The sequence below is a fragment of the Silurus meridionalis genome, chromosome 1 (assembly GCF_014805685.1).
Source record: "Silurus meridionalis isolate SWU-2019-XX chromosome 1, ASM1480568v1, whole genome shotgun sequence".
In the NCBI taxonomy this organism is placed as follows: Eukaryota; Metazoa; Chordata; class Actinopteri; order Siluriformes; family Siluridae; genus Silurus; species Silurus meridionalis.
Window position 1 is genome coordinate 13955071 of NC_060884.1, and position 20165 is coordinate 13975235.

Sequence of the window (20165 nt, forward strand, 5' to 3'; positions counted from 1 at the left end):
TGCAAGATATACACACCGAACTATTTAATTTTTAATAAAAAAAAACAACAAAACAAAAAAAACCTGTGTATTTTGTCCGTAATTTCTGGTTGAATAACACGACCGTGTTGTGTTTTCATGGTGTGAATTAAACGGAATTGTATTTTATATAAAGGAGATACAGACTGCCAAGGTAGGCAAAGAAACGAATTTTGCTTTTGCATTATGTCTTTTATCCGATATGTTAAAAAAAATTGTTATTAATAGATATTATTTGAAATATCTATCCGTAGTTAATAATAAATCACTCAAAACTAAATGAGTATTGTTTTTTTTTGTTTTTTTCTTATTCAGGGCTGTCTGGTAAACACAGTGCCTACTTGCCACCATTATGAAAAGTCATAAGCAGTTATATATGATATATAAGATTGATCAATACAATTTTAAAAGGATTGATCAAATCCACCTATGAACATATACTGTTTTCACTCGTGATTTAAAGAGTATATATGGTTTCAGAAAGCAAAACTCAACTTTATACAATCTGTCTTGTGATTACTTAATGATCATCCTTGTCCTAATGTAGGACCTCAAAAATAGACACACATTGTTACTATCAGCTCTGAAAACCCGTAATTTTCCTATTTCTTTCTGCTTGCTATTTGCCAGATGTAATTCATAATGCACCATCTATCAGTGGTTTGAAAAAGGTTGGTGCTTCCAAGAAGTCATGAACTGATTAAAGGGTCACTTCTGTGATTAAAGGGTTCGGAGTCAAATAGGCACTGTGTTTGAAAAGTAAGGAGTAAACATGGCAAGCAGATATTATATAGATATATAGTCAAGAAGTGTACATTTGTTGAAAAGAATACATGCAAGTATCGTTTGGAAGTAAAACTTATTTTTCTTTTAAATATCCAGGCCATCAATGTGTCAGGAGAATGGCCTTTAATGTAAAGTGTGTTTTTTTTAAATGACTGTCATTATTTCAACCGCAAAGTCATACGACATCAGGCAAGCATAGGACCACCCTTTTCCCCGAAACCTCCCCGTATAAATTGTTCTGACATGAAAGGGTCAACAGAAAAGTGGAAAGTCTCAGAAGGAGAGAATTGGCATCAGAAAGCACTTGACAAGCCACTGAGGAATTCTTGAGTGAAGGCAAATACAAAAAGCTTCTCTATCCAGCGAGCAGGACAACTTTTACCCTTCCCGTAAGTATTGGGTGCATTGGGGAATATTAAAGGGTTCGACTATAATTGAACTATTTCTGTTATGTTTTTGTTTTATGATTTTTGTCCATCACTGCAGTGATACACATGGAGCTGAGTTCATAATATTGTTGTTCCTTTATAAATGCTAGTTTAATGTTATACATCAATTAGAGGAAAAAAATACATATATTCTGTTTTTGTTCAATTATGTGTAAATGAATTAAGTGTTAGGTAAACTGTATATCTCCAAATAAGAAGAAAAAACAATCCTATAGAACTGGCTGTCTGAAAGCACTGATGCTGCGCTCAGGGAGGAACAAAACATTTTCTACATTAAAAACCTGTTTTTGCTTATTTTCTCATATATATTTTTTCTACCTATTAATAAAAGAAAAGGGGAAAAAAACAAGCTTTCTACAACAAGCTTTGTTGCATTGGTATTTTCTTTGTCTCTCTTTCTCATCTTTAAATAAAATGCTTTCTCACCCCAAAGCTTGGGGGCTATTATAGGGCACTGACCCGCAAAGCAGAGCACTTGTTTGTGAAGTGCAGAACCCCCCTGCCACATCTGCTGCACACACCACTTCTTCTTTTTTATTACCTGCCTGAAGCCTAGCTTTGGAAGATATCTGATGTAAAGTGAAATGAGAACATGAATCACAACATCATTGCTCAACGAACATATAAAAAACAATGTTGTAAGGTCCCTGGGAAGCCTTGCTTTTAATAGGCCCAACACTATTAGTGAATAACTTTGTTCTCACTCTTATTTGAAAACCGTTCTTGTTCAGTTTGACAAAAAGCCACTTAAGGGAGTTGTATGATGCATATAATGTAATATGTTCGCTAGATTTCCAAGAATTTTTTTAATGGAATTCAGGAGTGCTGTGACGTCTTGCCCCTGAAGTCTTTAAGACAAAGAGAGTAGATATTGTGCAACCTCCGTATTCTGAATAGTCCTTTTGCGTCAGGCCTTGAGGTCAGCAACCTATTAAAACGCACTGGTAAGCGCTTTGTTTAGGTGCTGTCCATAGTTAGGTCTAAGCGGTGGAAGACAGCTGGCTGCAATCCACTGGGTGTGAATACATCAAATAATATTTTGAGGTTAACATTTAATATATGCAAAGGTATTGAAATAAAACACTGCATTCTGGAAATAGTGAAATCGTTTTTGAAAGGTGGATTTTTTTTGTAAGATGCATAACTTGCCAAAGATAGGGCTTGCCTACTGGCATTTTTGCGAGAGGTAAAAGCAATCAAAACAATTTTGTTTTGTTTAAATCTGTTTTTCTACACCACATTTCGAAAAGTGAACCAATTACAGTGTCTTGTGTAAATATTCACCCTCTTCAACTTTTCCACATTGTGTGGGGTACTGATGCGGTGGGAAAGATGATGCTGATTAAAATAAGCAAAATGACATGTAAATGTTTTGTGATTTCAATTAGTATTTGACTTCCTTTTGGGAAATAACTATAAATAACTTTTGCTGCATTCAGTTACTTTCAGGATTCACATGATTATTTGAATGGTGTAGCCATGGTATCTTGTGATCTTAATATAAATACACTGGTTCCTGGAATTTAGGTTGGTAGAGAACAAACATCATGGACATGGACCAAGGATCTATAAAAACAAATCCAGGACAAAGTTCTGGAAATCTATCAAGCATGACGTGTTCACAGGACAACAGCTCATCTAAAATTTATTGAAGTACAGCTATATAAATGCCATAATTCAAAAGCCAATCGAATAGTTTGAAGACTCAGCAATCATAAGACAAATTTGTCCAGTCTGGTAAAAGATGGCAGAATTTAACTTTAGCATCTTTTGCTCTGAGCTTGTAGCATCATGTCGTGGAGATGTAGTGGAATGTATGCATCCATCACTTCTATTGTAGTCACTGTTTATCCTTTGTAATGTGGCTATTTTGTAATCCTGTGTTTTGGTGTCACTTTGCTACCTGTCTCTCATCCTTTGGTCTCCAGGTCCAGTAAGGCAACATGGGGCTTTGGATGATGGTGGTCTTCATCTCTCTGCTCCCACACATGGCAGAGATGACAGACATTTTTCCTGGATTCAAAATTCGTATCACATCTAAAGGGTTGGAGTTGTGTAAGAAAACGGTCATTCACTTTCTAGTAGAATATTCTGCTACACCAGATTATGTCAAATGTAGAAGCAATTATTATTTTTTTAAATCACACTAAATGGCCATGTTGTGTTTTCTGTAGTGAAACAAGAGACACAGAAGTTTGTGGAGCAAGAGCTGGGAGGTATATCCATGCCAGAGATGCATGGCGTGAATGGGAATCTCCAGTATTCCATTACAGAGTTAGTTACACTTTAATTCAATCCTAAAATATCTAAATGCAGTAACTATGTTAAATCTTGAACTTATTATTCGGTTCTATCTTTCATTTATTCTAAAACCATTCACCCACCCATATACTATTATTGTAGGTATTATTATACGAATAATAAATGTCTCCAGTCAGACAAAATGAAAATGAGAAATGCATGGATTTGACATTTAAAAAGCATGTTAATATGCAGATCAGCAAATGACCCTTTAAAATGAACTTTTATTGTTGATCCTTGTTTTTAGTTGTTTTAAAATAAGGTTGTAAAATACTGCAAAAATCTTTTTGCTTAATTTAATTTCTTAAATGTGGCTTGGGAGACAGGTGCCTTTGCACTTGTTTACCCTGTGGCTAAAATACATCATAGACCTCTTAAATGCTTTGGGGTGATCAGATTTAATTTGCTGCAAATGTCTTGTAGGTGAATGTGTCTTATACATTTAATCTCCACAGGTAATCTCCCTAGATTCTAAGCAATCTAAGACCATGATTAGTTACATATTGTATTTACTTTTTTTTTATTGTTAATATGCAGCCTTAATTTTACCAAAATGTCACACAGAATATGGAGTACAAGCACAAAATGGGAACATTCCCTTTTAGCCTACTCTATAGAACGGAGAAACATGAGCTTTACTCAACCACAACAAAGGATTTGAGATACTTAAGTGACAAGTCAGCCCTTTAGACCATAAAATGTTCAGTGGGGCATGATATACACAATTCCTGTTCTTGAGTAAAACTACAAATCTATTGTTTGAATAGTAAAAGTTACATTTCTACTCGAGTAAATGTATCAAAAGCACTTGCTTTTAAATGTACCTAATCATCAAAAGTGAAAAGTGATCTATGAGAAATGTATGTAAACAATTTATGCAATTCAACATTCCATTCACCCAAAGTATTGGTTTTATATATATTTATATATATATATATATATATATATATATATATATATATATATATATATATATATATATATATACACACACACACACACACACACACTATATTTCGAAAAGTATTGGGTCACCTGACCTTTCCTGCTATATTTGGTTCTTTTCCAAACTGTTACCACAAAGCTGGAGGCGCTCAATTTTGCAGGACGTCTTAAGATGCAGTATAATAAAATTTTGCATTCACTTGAACTTGAAACCCAAACCTGTTCCAGCATGGCAATGCCCCTGTTCACAAAGTGAGCTCTTTGGATATTTGGTTCATGCTTTGGAGAGGAAGATCTTGAGTGGCCTGCTATAGAGCTCTGATCTCATTCCTATTGGACACCTTTGGGATGTTGACTGCACCCCAGACCTCCTCACCTACATCAGTACCTGCCTTTCATAATACCCTTGTGGCTAATGAACACAAATATCCATAAGCTCACTCCAAAATCTAGTGGAACATCTTCCCAGAAGAGTGGAGGGAATTATAATTATATATAATTAAAATATTATATAATATAATCTCCTTGTTCTAAACCTGTCTTTATCTACCAGTGTTAGGATAACAGAGCTAAACCTGACTGCAGATTTGAGTTTCCAGCCTGTAGATGGACTGCTGTTCGACGTGCAGAACTCATCTATTAAACTAAACTTCAAGAGACGTGTAATCTACTGGTTGTTGTAAGTTGATGTGTATTGTAATGTTTGCATCCTCTTAGGGTCTCCCTTAGAGTGCTATGTATTAAACGGTTTATAATTTTATCAATATTAAGGCAGGGATAAGATGTGTGTGCAATCGGACAATCTAACAAATATCTTCTGTCTCTATCAGACAGGATGAGGGTATCATTAACGCCTCTGCAGAAGGCGTAAACATCAACACCACCCTTCATCTTGCCAAGGATGATGAAGGCCGTCTCAAGATCGGGAATGTCAGCTGTGATGCTTCCATTGCCAAAATGAGGGCAAAGTTTGGTGGGACGTTTGGGTAATGACTACATAATAGTACTGACTTCAACATTTAATAGTTCTATGGTCTGTTTTCTTTATATGTATATGTTTCAGATGTAGAAATATGTGTTATGCCCCATTACCACCACACAATAGATTATATTCCTTTAACAGCTGCCCAAAAGTGTAGTATACTGTAGTATAAAGTGCACTCCCTTTACACCACAGTAATTAATCAATGCTGATTTTTCTATTGAATAAAGGTAGGTTGTACATTATATTAGCATAGTTACTTTTAATGTCCACAGTTTAACCCACAGTACATGCAGTACAAACAAGAACATCAACTCAACACATTAAAAACAACAAAACAACAACAAAAAACCCATTAAAAACAGTATCTGAGTAGAAGGTCGCAAGTTTAAATCACAGCACTGCCAAGCGTAACTGCTTTGTTGCACAAATTACATTTAAAACCATTATGGATAAAGCTATCTGCCAATGGCAAATATTTAACTGTATTTGCATTCTCAAATGCACATATATACATATGCATATCCACACCCACTCAAATACCAACCTTCCTGATTCGGCATATAATTTTTTAATGACGGCTTTCACAAATGACATCTGGGACACATTATTCTTTTACTGTCACATTATTTACTCTCTCTCTCTCTCTCTCTCTCTCTCTCTCTCTCTCTCTCTCTCTCTCTCTCTCATAATTAAACCAAGAAACCAGAAGTTTCATGCAATGTCCTATGTCCTGACGACTTAGCCATGACAAAAATTTTGCAACACATTAACCCTTATGTTGACATTGAAGACTTTGTAGACATCGACCACACAAGTTTATGTAAATTTGTTTCAATGTGTATCACAGAAACCAGTGCACACAATAATAAAAACCTGTGATTTGTCTTGTGGCCCAAATTACTGTCAGTTGTCAGCTGCTGTTTTAGAAAAGTAATCAACAGATTCTGATCGCCATATTTGAAAATTCACATATGCTGTGCTATTAGTACTGATAACCTATAAAAAGTCTCACAGGCATCTTCATTTTAACACAAATGCATACGTTTACAGGAGAGTTTACGACTTTGTCGCCACGTTCCTGTCCACTGGAATGCGCTTCCTATTAAATCGACAGGTTTGTTTTCATGCTGAAGAGCAAGTTCCATTAATTAAGGTAAGTTCTCCATGAAACAAAGTAATATTAACTTAGCTTCTATACTTATTTTTAGATTTGCCCTGCTCTGAATCATGCCGGTCTTGTACTGATAAACCAACTGTTGGAAACAATTCCAGGTTGGTCTGCATTTTTGATTGTTTTTTTGGTTGTTTTATTTACAAGTGGTTTTGTTGTTGTGCATGTGTGTGATCAGTGTAGAAATGTACTGGTAATGTTTAAAACTCTAAGCTTGAATGTTTGTGGTTGTGCAGTGCGTGCAGTAGTGGATAGTTACATCGGCATTGATTACTCACTTTTGAGTGACCCTGTGGTTTCTGGATCCAGTCTTGATATGGATTTCAGGGTAAGTAGTTTACTGCCAGTGTTGTTAATTGATCATATAAAGCCAATTACAATGGATATAAAAAGTTTTTTTTTCATTTTTTTTATTGTAAATAAAAATAAATTATGAGAAACAAAGAAATATGAAATAAAGAAAACCCATACCAGACCACCCTCAATGTGAATTGCAAGCATAAATCAATTAGGAAAAAAATTAGGGGGAGAAGGAGAGAAAAAAACTTCCATTATCCTGGTTGCATAAGTGTGTGTACTCCTACACCACTCCATTATGGTCTCCTCAGACCTTAACACAGTTTGCTTTGTGGCGATTTAGTGGAATTTGGATGTTGATGTGAGATATGAGAGAGGGTTATTGTCTTGACCCCATACCCCATAGATTTGACATGAGGAAGAAGAGAGATTGTTGGCACATGCAGAGAGTAATCATTACTTAGCATGCATGTGTTGTATGCTCTTTGAAGACCATTGTTTCAGCAATCGGATGAATTTATATATTTATTTGGGGTTATTCAGAATAATTTAATTGACAGCTGGATGATAATTACTTTTGAACATTAGATTGGTTCATTCTGAACACAAAAGAAACCCATGAAATTATACAATTATGACAGAATTTGCTCACGTATATAACCAGGTTATTGACACTTCTTTATTTTTTCCAGTATTTTCCCCATTTAATACCATTTTTGTATGTTGTAATTCCACCAATAATTTTTAATAGTGTCTGAAGATTATCTATTTATATAAATTATATGCAACAGGAACATGTGTCTGGTGAATCTTGTGTAATTTGATTTAATTCTTAGTCATAGGAAAGAGCAGAAAAAGTTGTAGTGTTGATTATTTTTCAGTGTTAAAATGTTTCTGAATGAATCTTTCTGTTCGTAGGGGATGTTCTATGACTTGCAGAACGAGACTGACATTCTGGAGAATTTTTCGGTGAATCCGGTGTTGAACGAATACAACCGCATGATCTATATGGCTCTCTCTGAGTACTTCTTTGACAGTGGACTCCACTCATATTTCAAAGGAGGGGTATTCAGGATGCACATAGTGAATGAACGGGTAAGAATACCCACACAGGATTATTTTAGTTAGAGGAAAAGTACCTTGAGTAACTGTTACATTTTTTCCCAGATGCCAAAAGATTTAGAGATGCTTCTCAGGACCACTTATTTTGGGGCAATCATGCTATTGGTGAGACCTTTCTAAACATCTGATGCAAACGTTTGCACAGTATAATAAAGTGCATGAGTAACAAGGCATCTAAGAAACCAAAACCCCAAAATGTAAAGGACCATTTGCTTTTTGTTCTCCTTTAGAACCCAGCTATGATAGATGCCCCAATCTCATTGGAGATGGAGGTAACATCAGCTCCTAAGTCTAGCATCAAGACAACGGGGGCGACAGTGGCAGTGCATGCTGGTGTCAGAGTGCTGGTTCTACCACCAGGAAAGTCACCTTTCCAGCTCAGCAGTATGACCATGGTATGGACTTCAAATAATGCGCATGAATCATAATAACAAAAGAGCTTTGACACATCTGCCAATTGCAAGGATTCCATTCCAGATAGGCAATCATCTTCTCCATATCTTACCCAAGTGTAATATAAAATGCTTTGTTGTGTGGGTAGGAGTCCAAATTTAATGCCAAGGTGTACATGAAGGAGAAGAGACTGGCAATACATCTGGACCTGAGAAGGTACTTAAAACTTTCTTATGTTTACACACATACCACATATACAGAAAAAAATATTTGCACCTGATCGTGTTATCAGTTTAATTATAAATGGATTAAACTGAATTGACTTTAATCTAGACACAATAACCCTTAACAACAAACAACAACTTTTTAGACATTTTTGTAAATAAAGCGAAGCACCTTTTACACAAATTACAGCTTTGAATATGCCTGAGTACATCTTTACAAGCTTTGCATACCTGAATTTGTACAGATTGCTGGAAAGCTTTTATGAAATTAGTAATCACAGTAAAGGTGTCAGGGCTTCCTAAGTTGTAATAATGTGGAAGGTAAATCAAAATCAAGCTAATGGCAGGATGAGCCGAATGCAACTGGAACAGCAGTTATACAAACAACAATGAGCATTGAACTGCACCATATACATCTTTTTTTTCCTAAACCCCACACAAAACCACTCAGAAAAGACGCAAAGAGACGTGTCCAAAAGCATTGATAATTTAGAAAACATTTGTACAAAAATTACAAAAAATTGTAATTGTAATATTTGCAGAAAGTAGAGTATGTGGCAGTAGAACATTGCAAGTCCATCAGAGGGACCCTAACTAAAGATGGACCCGAATGAATGATGATTCACCAAAATCATCAAAAAATTGTAACAATTTAACCATAATGCTCCAAAGACCTAGTTACTTACTGTAGATAAGCTTTAACTGCTGTAAACAGCTTTGTATGTGTACAGTGGATAATGGAAAAGTACATGTAGTTTATTCTTTTATAATAAAAAATAGTGTTCAGAAAAGAAAAAGAGAAACAAGAAAGAAAAGAATATTTGGAAAACACATAATGAATAATACATTTTCTGGGTTTTTTTTTTTTTTTAGGTTTAAAATCTTTTCTAACCAGTCTGCTTTGGAGTCATTAATGGTAAGACAATATTTGATACTCAGGTTAACTCTGGTTCAATTTACTGCTTTTTGAGAACATAGGAATATGTTTTTTCATGTTTGATGACTACTGTCTAACTCTACACTATTTGCAGCTGATTCCATTGCAAGCTCCACTGAAGGCTCTGCTCCAAATGACTATTGTCCCCCTTTTAAACAGTAAGTTATAACTGATTCTATCCTAAAGTCCATAGGACAATTATCACAACATGCAACTTACATTGACCATGAGTTCAAAGGGTACAATGCATCGCTAATATCTATATGTTTAATTTTTCTAATCATATTCAAATTCAGATCGAATTTCAAGGTGCACATGACCTAAATCAGAAGTTATATTTTTTAAAGCAATTTTCAAATATTTATTATGAACCCCCAGAAACAAAGAAAAAAAATACAGATTTAAAAATGCCACGAGTCAGCATCTTCGCTGAATTTTGCCGGTTCTACATCGATTGAGTTTCTAACAATCACATCTAGAGGATTGTTTTTATTAATCCCACTTGCACTATAGTTACACTATTTAGACACTATATATCAGGGATCACCAGCCTTTTTGAAACTGAGAGCTACTTCTTGGGTACCATTAATGTGAAGGGCTACCAGTTTGACACACACAGTTTTCAGTTTGAAAATCTGAAATAACAAATTTGCTCAATTTACCTTTTATTATATGTTATTATTAATAATTAATGATATTCATCTATGTGAAGACATTGATCATGTTAATGATTTCTCATAATAAGTATCAACAATGATTTAACAAAGTAGGAAACAGCTATTTTTTTAGAAAAGGCCCGCGGGCTACTCATGTGGTTGGTGACCCCTGCTATATATAAAATATAGATAAAGGTTTGTGGACTCCTGACTATAAGATTTGTATCCATTTTTTTCGAACAGTTCCTTCCACATTTAGTCTCCATTTGCTGTTATAATAATTTTCACTCTTCTGGGAACACGTTCTACTAGATATTGCTGGTGCTTGTGGAGCTTCTGTGCTCATTCTGCATCATAGGTGTTAGTACAGTCAAACAATGATGTAGGGTGAGAAGGCCTGGGGTGCAGTCAGTGTTTCAATCCCAACGATGTTTGATGGGGTTGAGGTCAGAGCTCTATAGCAGGTGTAGGATAATTTGTTAAGCTACCGTATAATGAAGACTGCACACTTAAATAAAAAAAAGAAAGAAAATTCTCCGGCTTGCACGTATAAGTGCGCGATTCTACGTGACTACGTTCATTTTAATTCAGTATTAATTTTTTTTATGCAAAATAATTTAACTGAAAAGTAACTCGCATTACTTTTTTTAAAAAGTAACTCAGATATTAATGTGTACATTTATAAATTAACACGCTACTTTACTTGTTACTCCAGAAAAGTAATATTATTACGTAACGCACGTTACTTGTAACGCGTTACCCCAACACTGACAGCAGCCATAGTGTGTGTAACACATACGGATAATGTGATGACTGACAGTCATTTACAACATTGACTACAACATTCACTTGATTCTTTCTATCCCATTATATAAAACCTAGTAGCCATGTTGAAACCATTACCCCAACAAGTCAGTTATTTTGTTCCCATTTTAATTGTTTAATGAGTTGTAACCTTTACTAATGATTATGTATCTGGATTTAGTTACATTTATAATATATACTTACCAGAACATTCTCCTATGGACTACAGACCCCTGTTAAAGAAAATTATATTAAAAAATATTATACATCTCTGCTAATTCGGAAATTATGCTTCATTTATTTTTTCTTTCTCTTGCAATAAAAGATTACACCAAGAAGGGTGTACAGATTCCCCTGCCTAATGGAATCGACCTCGTCGAGGATGTGGTTGAGTATCACAATGTAAGTTGTGACAATTTTTTTTCCAATTCACATTCCACTGTAAACTTGAACTCACGATTTACTTTGTGATCATTCAGGGCTACATCACTATTGGAGCCAATCTCCATTTCCGGAGCGGTCTGAAGGAGCTGATTGAGAACAGTTCATCTTAAGAACATGACAAATATTGAACACATTATTTTCCTTCACCACTGCTTGCAATATTTTCACATGTACTTTAAATAGATGCTTACTACATAGTCATTACCACCCTTATATTTTACAGTCTGTGCCAGAAGTGAACTAATAATACTCTTACACACCATGTGTCTTTGACCATAGCTACATTTGATGTGCATGTTGTTTTCAGAATAGATTTAATCACTACTAAGGTATTCCATATTTCTGGAAAACTTGTATTGGTGCTTAAGACAGGATGTTTTGCACATATTATTCAAGAAAATGAGGCATGTACGTGTCTATAAATGTAATTAATAAAATGAGTCAAACACATTGTCTTGTTGACATAACAGTTCTGGATTATAAAACTACCATTATTCCATACCCTTGTAAAATAATGCTAAAGTCTGCAGAACTTCTTAAACATTTTTTATAAGCTTAATACTTAATTACAAGTTTTCTGACTACTGGAGACTGCAATTATTAGGTGTGATGATAAAATATGTCAAACAAAAAAAAAATCTTTAGCATTTTGTCTGTTGCTAGTACTATCTGAAATGAATCTCAGTGATGCATTCATTTAAATGTTCAGGTTTATTTTGACAATACAAGAAAAAAATGAAACACTGATTTAAAGGCACATCAATACCTTCCTTTAGAAAGTCGAATCAATTTAAAGCAACCCTGAGCAACTGAAGAAATCTAGGTCTATGTAAATCCTATGTTCGTTTTGGTCATGCATTTCTTCTTGTGAAATAACAAATCCCTTTTACCCTCGTGAATATTTATTTTGCGGCTTCCTGCAAGACAGTGAAAAATCGTCAGAACAGTTGAACGTTAAGCGATTAGCAGCTACTGCAGTCAAGCTCCTAGTGTCACGATTACACAGTCACTCGAAGCGAAATGGAACTATTGCAGTCTGCGGTTCACAATTCTCATTTCAACCATATAGTTTAATAAAAAATTAAAAAATGTCGGCACAATCAGCCACTATACACCAGAATTTGATTACTCTAGAACACGGTACATCACAGTGATTCAGTGCAAGTCCCAACCAAACAGTGCGGAACATGTAGGAACATTAGTACGGCTGCTTTGTGATGAAACGGCTGAACATGGCGAAGGCTGCTATTGGCTTATCAGTGGGGACCATGTGACCAGAACCCTAAAGAACAACAACAACAACAACAAAAATTCAAATACAGAATAACATAACATTTTGGCTTGCTTTAAGCCTTTTTCCTTAGTAGAAAGCATGTAGACTTTCATGCTAGAATTCACTAGTAGTGTTTAATTATACTCACCTTGACAGTAAGGAAAGAAAGATTTGAGAACTCCTTAACGAAACCACCAATCTGCTTAGTCTCCCCGTTGTTGTAGAACCATGGCCTGCGCTTCACTTGGACCTGCCACAGAATCGCTCATATTAACTCGCTCTGTTCTGTCACTCAGGATATAGAATAGAAATGTTGAGCAGAAGCTTACCTCCTGCTGAAGGGACTCGACAAACCACTCATCACCCAGGAAATTGCAGGCCATGTCCACATCTCCGTTGTACACCAGCACGCGGTATTTCTGTAAAGACGACGTTGCACTGTTACAGTTTGTATGAAATGGAGAGCGAAAAAGTATCTTTGAATTGGTCTCACATTTTAGGATTTGGAAAACACTGCTGCTAGTGATATATATTCTGTACAAGCAGATTCATATAAGCATTGGGCTTAAGATCAGAATGGAAATTGTAACGCTGCTTCTAAACACTGGCGTGAGCTTTAGCTTGCCCCATCATGGCCAAATATAAAGTTCCAGTTTAGATCCTGATTTCAGGTTACTGCCTTTGCATATTTGTACACATTCTAATTCCTTGTGGTTCTCTGATTTTAACAACCTTCACAAAGCCTGCTGAAGGCTAAACCGACCACATAGAATTATATATAAACTCTTGAATGTGTGTACATGGCCAGATGCATTGGACTGTTGATTAAATTACTGTCAGTATGGGTACTAAAGCATTCCTATCCAACTCACCAGTGTGCCAAGTATCTTCATGTACTGCTTCTTCACATCCATGTAGAGACGGTTATAGTTGAGATTGACCTCAGCACTGTAGACCACCACATTAGTACCACATTAGAAGCAACTCTTAAAAGCGAAGTTTTTACAGAGAAAATCAATTTGTACCAATATCTTTTTTTCCAATTTTCTATTGTAGCATTATTAAACTTCAAGCATGATTTAGATCAAACACCTGCAAATCTCCCAGGCAAGTGCTTTAGGGGAGATGTGAAGAGCAGACTTCACATAGGGGTCGTTCAGGTACATAGCAGATGGGGTCGAGTTGACACAGGGAGGATCTAGCTTCAGCTGTTTGAAAGTAGAGCCAAGTGCTTGCAGTTTCTGCAATAGAAAACACTGATCAGTGAGTTTGAGAACATCAGAGATACGCCATATTTCCAAAAGTATTGGGTCACCTGGTCATAAGTACAGTATGTTTTTGGTATGTATGATTTTTGAGCATTGCATTCCACATTTAGTCCCAATTTGCCCATATAATTCCATCCACTCTTCTGGGAAGATGTTCCACTAGATTTTGGAGTGTGCATGTGGAGATTTGTGCTCATTCAGCTATAAGGGTTTTTTAGTAAAGTGAGCTACTGATAAAGCCTTGAGTGCAGTCCACATTCTAATTCATGTCAAAGGTGTTAAATAAGAATGAGGCCAGAACATAGAAGGCCTCTTAAGATCTTCCACTCCAAACCATGTGGTTTGCTGGTAGGTGAAATAGATTTGGATCTATTAGTTCAAGTAAAGGGGAACTTTTATGCTACTACACCTATAGACATACTATAAAATTCTGTGCCTCCTTTGTGGTAAAAACCATATGGCAGAAAAATGTAGGTGTTCCAATACATTTGTCCATAAAGTACTGAAGAAATAAAGGCAATGAAATTCCCTGCTCCATAATGTAATCGATTTTATTCACATTCTCTGAAATTACTTACTTTATGCATAGTACTGTGCATGTCCAATATGTTATTACCTTTTATATGTTTATTTATATTTATTAATTGTTTCACCATCTAGTGGTGTCTTAGTCTAGTACAAGACAAACTCACCCTAGTGACGTTTTTTATAGTACCCACCTTGGTATTATCTGATTTAACACAAATTTTGTTTGTGTAAGTTCAAAACAGAATATTTTAAATATTTCTAAGAATAAATATGATGATTTTTTTTGAGTAATAAGAAGTGTCAACAACATGCATTCCAGGATACAGTCTTATGTTTTTTAACCTATTTAAACCATTCTTGTTTTGTAATATTAATATTCAGGTTTGACAGGTTGCAGGAAATTTGTAAGTTCAACATCAACTGAAAAACCTCACAAAACCTGTACTAGACAAAAAAAATAAAAAATGTAATTAGCATTTCTCAGCCTTTATGCCTGAAAAGGTATGTGCACACGTGACCATCGCACCTTTGTTGTTAGATCAACCTCCACACCCTCTCAGGGAACCGTAATGTCTTATTAAAGTCAGACCCTGGAGGTGCAGTAAGTGTTCAGTGGGGTTTAAATAAAGGCTCTTGATCAAGTAGATTTTCTTTTGTATGTTTTTCAAAGTAACTGTTAGAAAGTTAATTGAAAGCATACATTTTCAATAGGGGTCTAACGGTTAAGTCATGATTTGGTTCAATTTCGGTACGGTTTGTGGGGAGAAATGTGAAACAAAATTGCTTGCTGTTTTTTATTAATGCGGTTTATTATTATTATTTACACTTTTGATTGGCATTTGAACAGTTTACATTTTTAAAATAATTTTAAATAAAAGGCCTGATGGTATATTTCTATATTTAACCAATCATATTTAATTTATTAAAAATTATAATAATATTTTATAAAAATAATCAAATTAATTTAATACAGTTTTTATTATATTGATTAAATTGGTCCAAAATAAAATTGGGAAAATAAAATTAAACAAATGGAAAAAGTCAATGAAATGAAGAGACACCATTTGGGTAATAAAGATGTGTATGCAAGTGTGTGTGTGTGTGTTTGACATTTAATATTTACGTTTCTAAAAATATGATCCACTTAACTGTTCTACTTATTTCAGCATTTCTTTCGTCCTTCAATCACATTCTCGATATGCAGAAGTGTCAATGTTTTCTCCTCAAGAGAAAATCTCAAATTTCTTAGACTTAAAATACTAAAGGATCCATAACAGTAGCGTTAGCCACTTTCCGGTTCACTGCTAATGCTAGCAATATATAATATAATATTAAGTCTTTAGCCTTTTCATGCATGCACAAAACAGATCTTATTTCCAGTACAGAGTGAACAGCCACAGTGATGCTGTGCTAATCTAGTTTTATAATATAATATAAATCACACACATACACACACACAATAATAATAAAAAAATAAATAAAAACCATTCACTCAAAGTGTGAGGCGGAGACTAAACAAATTTGCGGTCCGCCACTTAATACATTCCTGTGTGGACTTAAATTTTAATTGTCTTCCGCACGTAAAAAAGGATTCGATACGTGTTTATCAAACCGAAAGCCCTGTACTGAAAAATTCCGGTATGAATACGTGTACTGTTACGCTTCTAATATACAATATATACAGTGAGCTTGATTACCTGATTCCATGAGTTGGACCACTTGTTTTTTAGGAAGTTGTTGCCCAGGTCATGAATAACAAGCCGTCCATTTTCCACACTAATGAAGGAGAGAGTAGGAAAGACCAGCAATGCATAACTAGCACAATTAAATATTGTATCCACATGAGTTAATGTAATGTCGGTGATTATAATACAAGAACAGATGACTGACAACCATAGAGCATTCAGAACTTACTGAACCTACTAAAGAGATAAACACCAACAAATTCTTCGTTTGCACCATCTAACAGGACACTACAAATATATTCAACTGGGTAAATATCTGGAGCAGATTCTCACCTGGTACTGTAAGGAACTCCACCAGCACAATCAGCATACAGGTTATAAATGTTAAGTCCAATATTGTAGACTATTTGCTGTGCCTGGTTTACCTAGATATAAAGCCAACATGAATATTCACACTACAGCCATCGAATTTCTTACATTTCAGAGATAGAAGACAGAAGGCATCCTTACTGTATCAGCGCATGACGGGTCTGAATTGTTATAGAAGTTACATTGTCCATTTATGCAGCAATATTTTTGCAGCATTGCCCATAAACTGAAAGAGAGAATCAAGGGATTAGTTATGCTTTAATCAGAGTCAAATAAGTGAACTTACACAAAAGTCAACCAAGATGCAAGCAGATAAGGACAAACAACCCCCGCAAGAGCTAAAGATCACTTCCTATTTAGATGTTCTGACTAAACCTGTGGTCATTCACATGATTTACACTCACACAGACATTAAGCAATGTTAGTCATAAATGCAATATTTCACTCTGGTGCTGGTTCTTTTGTTAAAAGTGTTCAAATTAACCATTTCCTGGACTTGATGGAAGGGAAAAGAAAAAAAATAAACCTTTCTCCAAGCAGTCCATGGAAATATGCAAAATAGATGAGAGAGTTGTCATTCAGTTCATAGCTGGACAAGCCATTTCCAACAGCTATACCCTAAAACAAATCCACACACAGAATTAAACACTCAAAACACACTCAGATTAAAATCAAGACAACTTCGATGCTGTGTCCCAATTCACCTACTTATACTTTGCATTAAAATTATGGTTTCTGTCTGTAAAGAAAATGTGGATACATTTGAGTGTGTGGGAAACAAGTACTGGGACATTATGTAAGAGACACGGTCACACGCTGTCGGTCAACAAACTCGTTGCTTTTCAGTCATTTCTTCATACAATTTATATTTACTATTTTCTCCTTTTCACCCCCACTTTTTATTTCAAATGTATGAAGTCCTCCTTTGTGCAAGAACTTGTGGGCAGTGTTCACTAAAAGTGAGTGTTCACACGTCCCCACTTCAAACTTGCATACTATTTAGAAAGGTTTGTTCAGGACACAGCACAACTCTTCACATGAAAGCCACCAACCTGCAGGTTGAGGCTACTGTCCTCCAAAACTCTCTCAGCTAGTGTAGGGATGTAAATGCCTCCGTAACTCTCGCCTGTGAGGTAAAGCTCGTTCTTGCTGTACTCTGGGAAAAGTCTGAAAAATTCCTTGAGGGCCAAGTAGTTATTCATGGACACCTAGAGAACATATGTGTGATAACACAATAGGGAAGGGGAAATCAATAAAAATCAACCTACAACTACACACAGTCTATATTTGGATGGTCTCACACACCTCAGAGTCATTGGTTGCGTATTTCTGGTCTTCAGAGTAGGAAAAGCCGACACCTGCTGGTGACTCCAGGTATAGCACATTAGCAATCTGCAAATTATGATCAGATGATTAGGCTGGAAACCATGTGAAAAAGAAACTAATGTGACTGTTTGAATGAAAAAGAGCTACAATATTAAAAAGGAGGTCACTTGTTTATGGGCTGTCCACATACTGAATAAGAAAAAAATATATATAGAAAACATTTACCATGGCACATGTCAAAGGCTTGACAGGTCATTTTTAAACATGTTGAATAATTACTATATTTTAGAATCAAATCCACCGAATTGTTGTGTTGCTTTAACATGCTGCATGTAAAATTAAAAGAAAAAATTTGCTTATTAACTAAAGGCAAAGCAGCATTCAAACCTTCTTTATACACCAATGTTGTTAATCTTTTTATCTGTCATTTGTAAAAGAAAGTGTGATAAGGAATTGTCTGCATATAGATATAACAATACAAAAGGAATAATGCAATCATGCATTGTGACATTTTCTACCATGCATGAGGAAGAAAACATTCTGGGATGTGCAGTACATGAGGAAGATAATTATTAGTTATGGTGTAACAGTAGCTCCACTTTATATTGGCCCAAAAGTCATCAAAACATCATTGTTGATTAGTTTCCGATACCAACATGCCTTTTTGGAGTTTTATTCCTTACACATTCACCAGAGAGCACACTTAACACAGTGAAAATTCAGCCAGTTATCTTTTTTTTCTGCTTCAGTACAGTAAACATGACAAAATGATCAGCACAGAAGTGCATGCAACAAAAGGTTTTACTTCGTCTTCAATGCTTTATGTTACAATGCATAAGAAACAATCACACTTCCTACCATATTCCAAGAATAAGGGTTGTACTGTAGAGTAGTGCCATCATCTTGAACCTGGAAGAAAAAAACAGATCGTGTAACCTGCAACTTCTGAACGCACACATTAAATCAAGTAATAAATTAGCTGGATTTGATAAATCGGAGTCAAATGTGGCACGGTGGCCAGACGTCGCCAGAAACCGGAAGTGGCGGCGGATTTCAGGAAGTCATCAAGAGAACAAATAGAGATGTTGAGTTTCCCTACTGAGAATTTCCCAGGAATGAAATCTCACCAGAAAAGGGCCGTGTTCAGTGAGCAGGCCATCCAACGAGCTACAGCCTGGTCCTCCATTCAGCCACAGCACCACAGGGCTTTTCTCCGGGTCCTTTTGCGACTCCACAAACCTCCAACAGAGATGATATTACCATGTTTACAAGCACAAGGAAACACTGATCAAATAAATCGTTTCTAAACCAATCTCTTCGCTTTAAACCAGCTTCCGGTATGTATGAAATATATGAGAACACCATGTGGAGCAACAGAGAAATCTGGGAATACACACACCAGTAGTGGAGGTGTTTGTTGCCAGCCACAGTGAGGTATCCTGAATACTGTCTGAAATCCGGCTGTTTAGAAAGTCCGGGGAGAGACTTAATCGCATCGGCATCTGGAGCTCCCAACACTCCCAGTACTCCCAGTGCCCCAACCAGTAACACACTGAACCCCGCGTGCATCTGTAACAACAAACATTGTCGTGTTTTATCTACACAAAACAAAACACGCCGGAAAGCGAAAGAAAATCCGCTGCAACTACACAAACACAAATCAATGTTAATACTGGGGGCAATTCGATCCCTCCTAAGAAAACCAAAACCAGAAGAACGAGAACAGCTCTCCTACCTTTACACCCTGATGTGCAGTAAAGTCTCCCGTGAACTACTGCAGAAGTACAGCCGTCATGTCACGTGACATCTAACTCGTGATCAGGTCACGTTGGTGATAAAAACCGCAGCCGATCGAAGAGAAGCTTCAAATGAACGGCACAAGGAAAGTTATTCTTATACTGTATATATATATATATATATATATATATATATATATATATATATATATATATATATATCATTATAAAACCAGGGTGCAAAGTCAACCAGATGCAATAAATACCTACAATACACGGCGGATTACACGATAAAGTTGACCATTTGGATGAGAATCACAGTTCATATTATTAACGTGTTCGTTGCTCAACCTAGTGTGTGCTTCGTGCAGTGTGTTTCAGATTTTTAATATTTATTGTTGTATAATTTAGCAATTTATGTAGTCCTTTACCTGTACTATTGTTTGAT

General features: G+C 35.7%; 2 protein-coding genes across 2 annotated transcripts; one reads left to right on the forward strand and one right to left on the reverse strand.

The window, feature by feature from the left end:
- Nucleotides 1–36: 36 nt before the first annotated feature.
- LOC124383932 (phospholipid transfer protein) lies at nt 37–11982 on the forward strand. The gene is made up of 17 exons (XM_046846323.1): nt 37–172; nt 334–1193; nt 3182–3308; nt 3428–3527; nt 5053–5178; nt 5330–5485; nt 6535–6598; nt 6693–6756; nt 6892–6983; nt 7871–8047; nt 8120–8179; nt 8305–8469; nt 8616–8683; nt 9565–9607; nt 9723–9786; nt 11414–11490; nt 11568–11982. Exons 3-17 carry the CDS (start codon nt 3197–3199, stop codon nt 11640–11642), a joined length of 1443 nt encoding a protein of 480 aa, XP_046702279.1. The 5' UTR covers nt 37–172; nt 334–1193; nt 3182–3196; the 3' UTR covers nt 11643–11982.
- Nucleotides 11983–12228: 246 nt separating this feature from the next.
- ctsa (cathepsin A) lies at nt 12229–19848 on the reverse strand. Its single transcript, XM_046846324.1, has 15 exons — nt 19717–19848; nt 19381–19550; nt 19109–19220; nt 18840–18890; nt 17961–18047; nt 17708–17863; nt 17182–17273; nt 16797–16881; nt 16620–16711; nt 16299–16377; nt 13898–14046; nt 13678–13753; nt 13135–13224; nt 12954–13055; nt 12229–12814 (listed from the first exon to the last, which is right to left on the reverse strand). Exons 2-15 carry the CDS (start codon nt 19548–19550, stop codon nt 12731–12733), a joined length of 1425 nt encoding a protein of 474 aa, XP_046702280.1. The 5' UTR covers nt 19717–19848; the 3' UTR covers nt 12229–12730.
- Nucleotides 19849–20165: the final 317 nt, after the last annotated feature.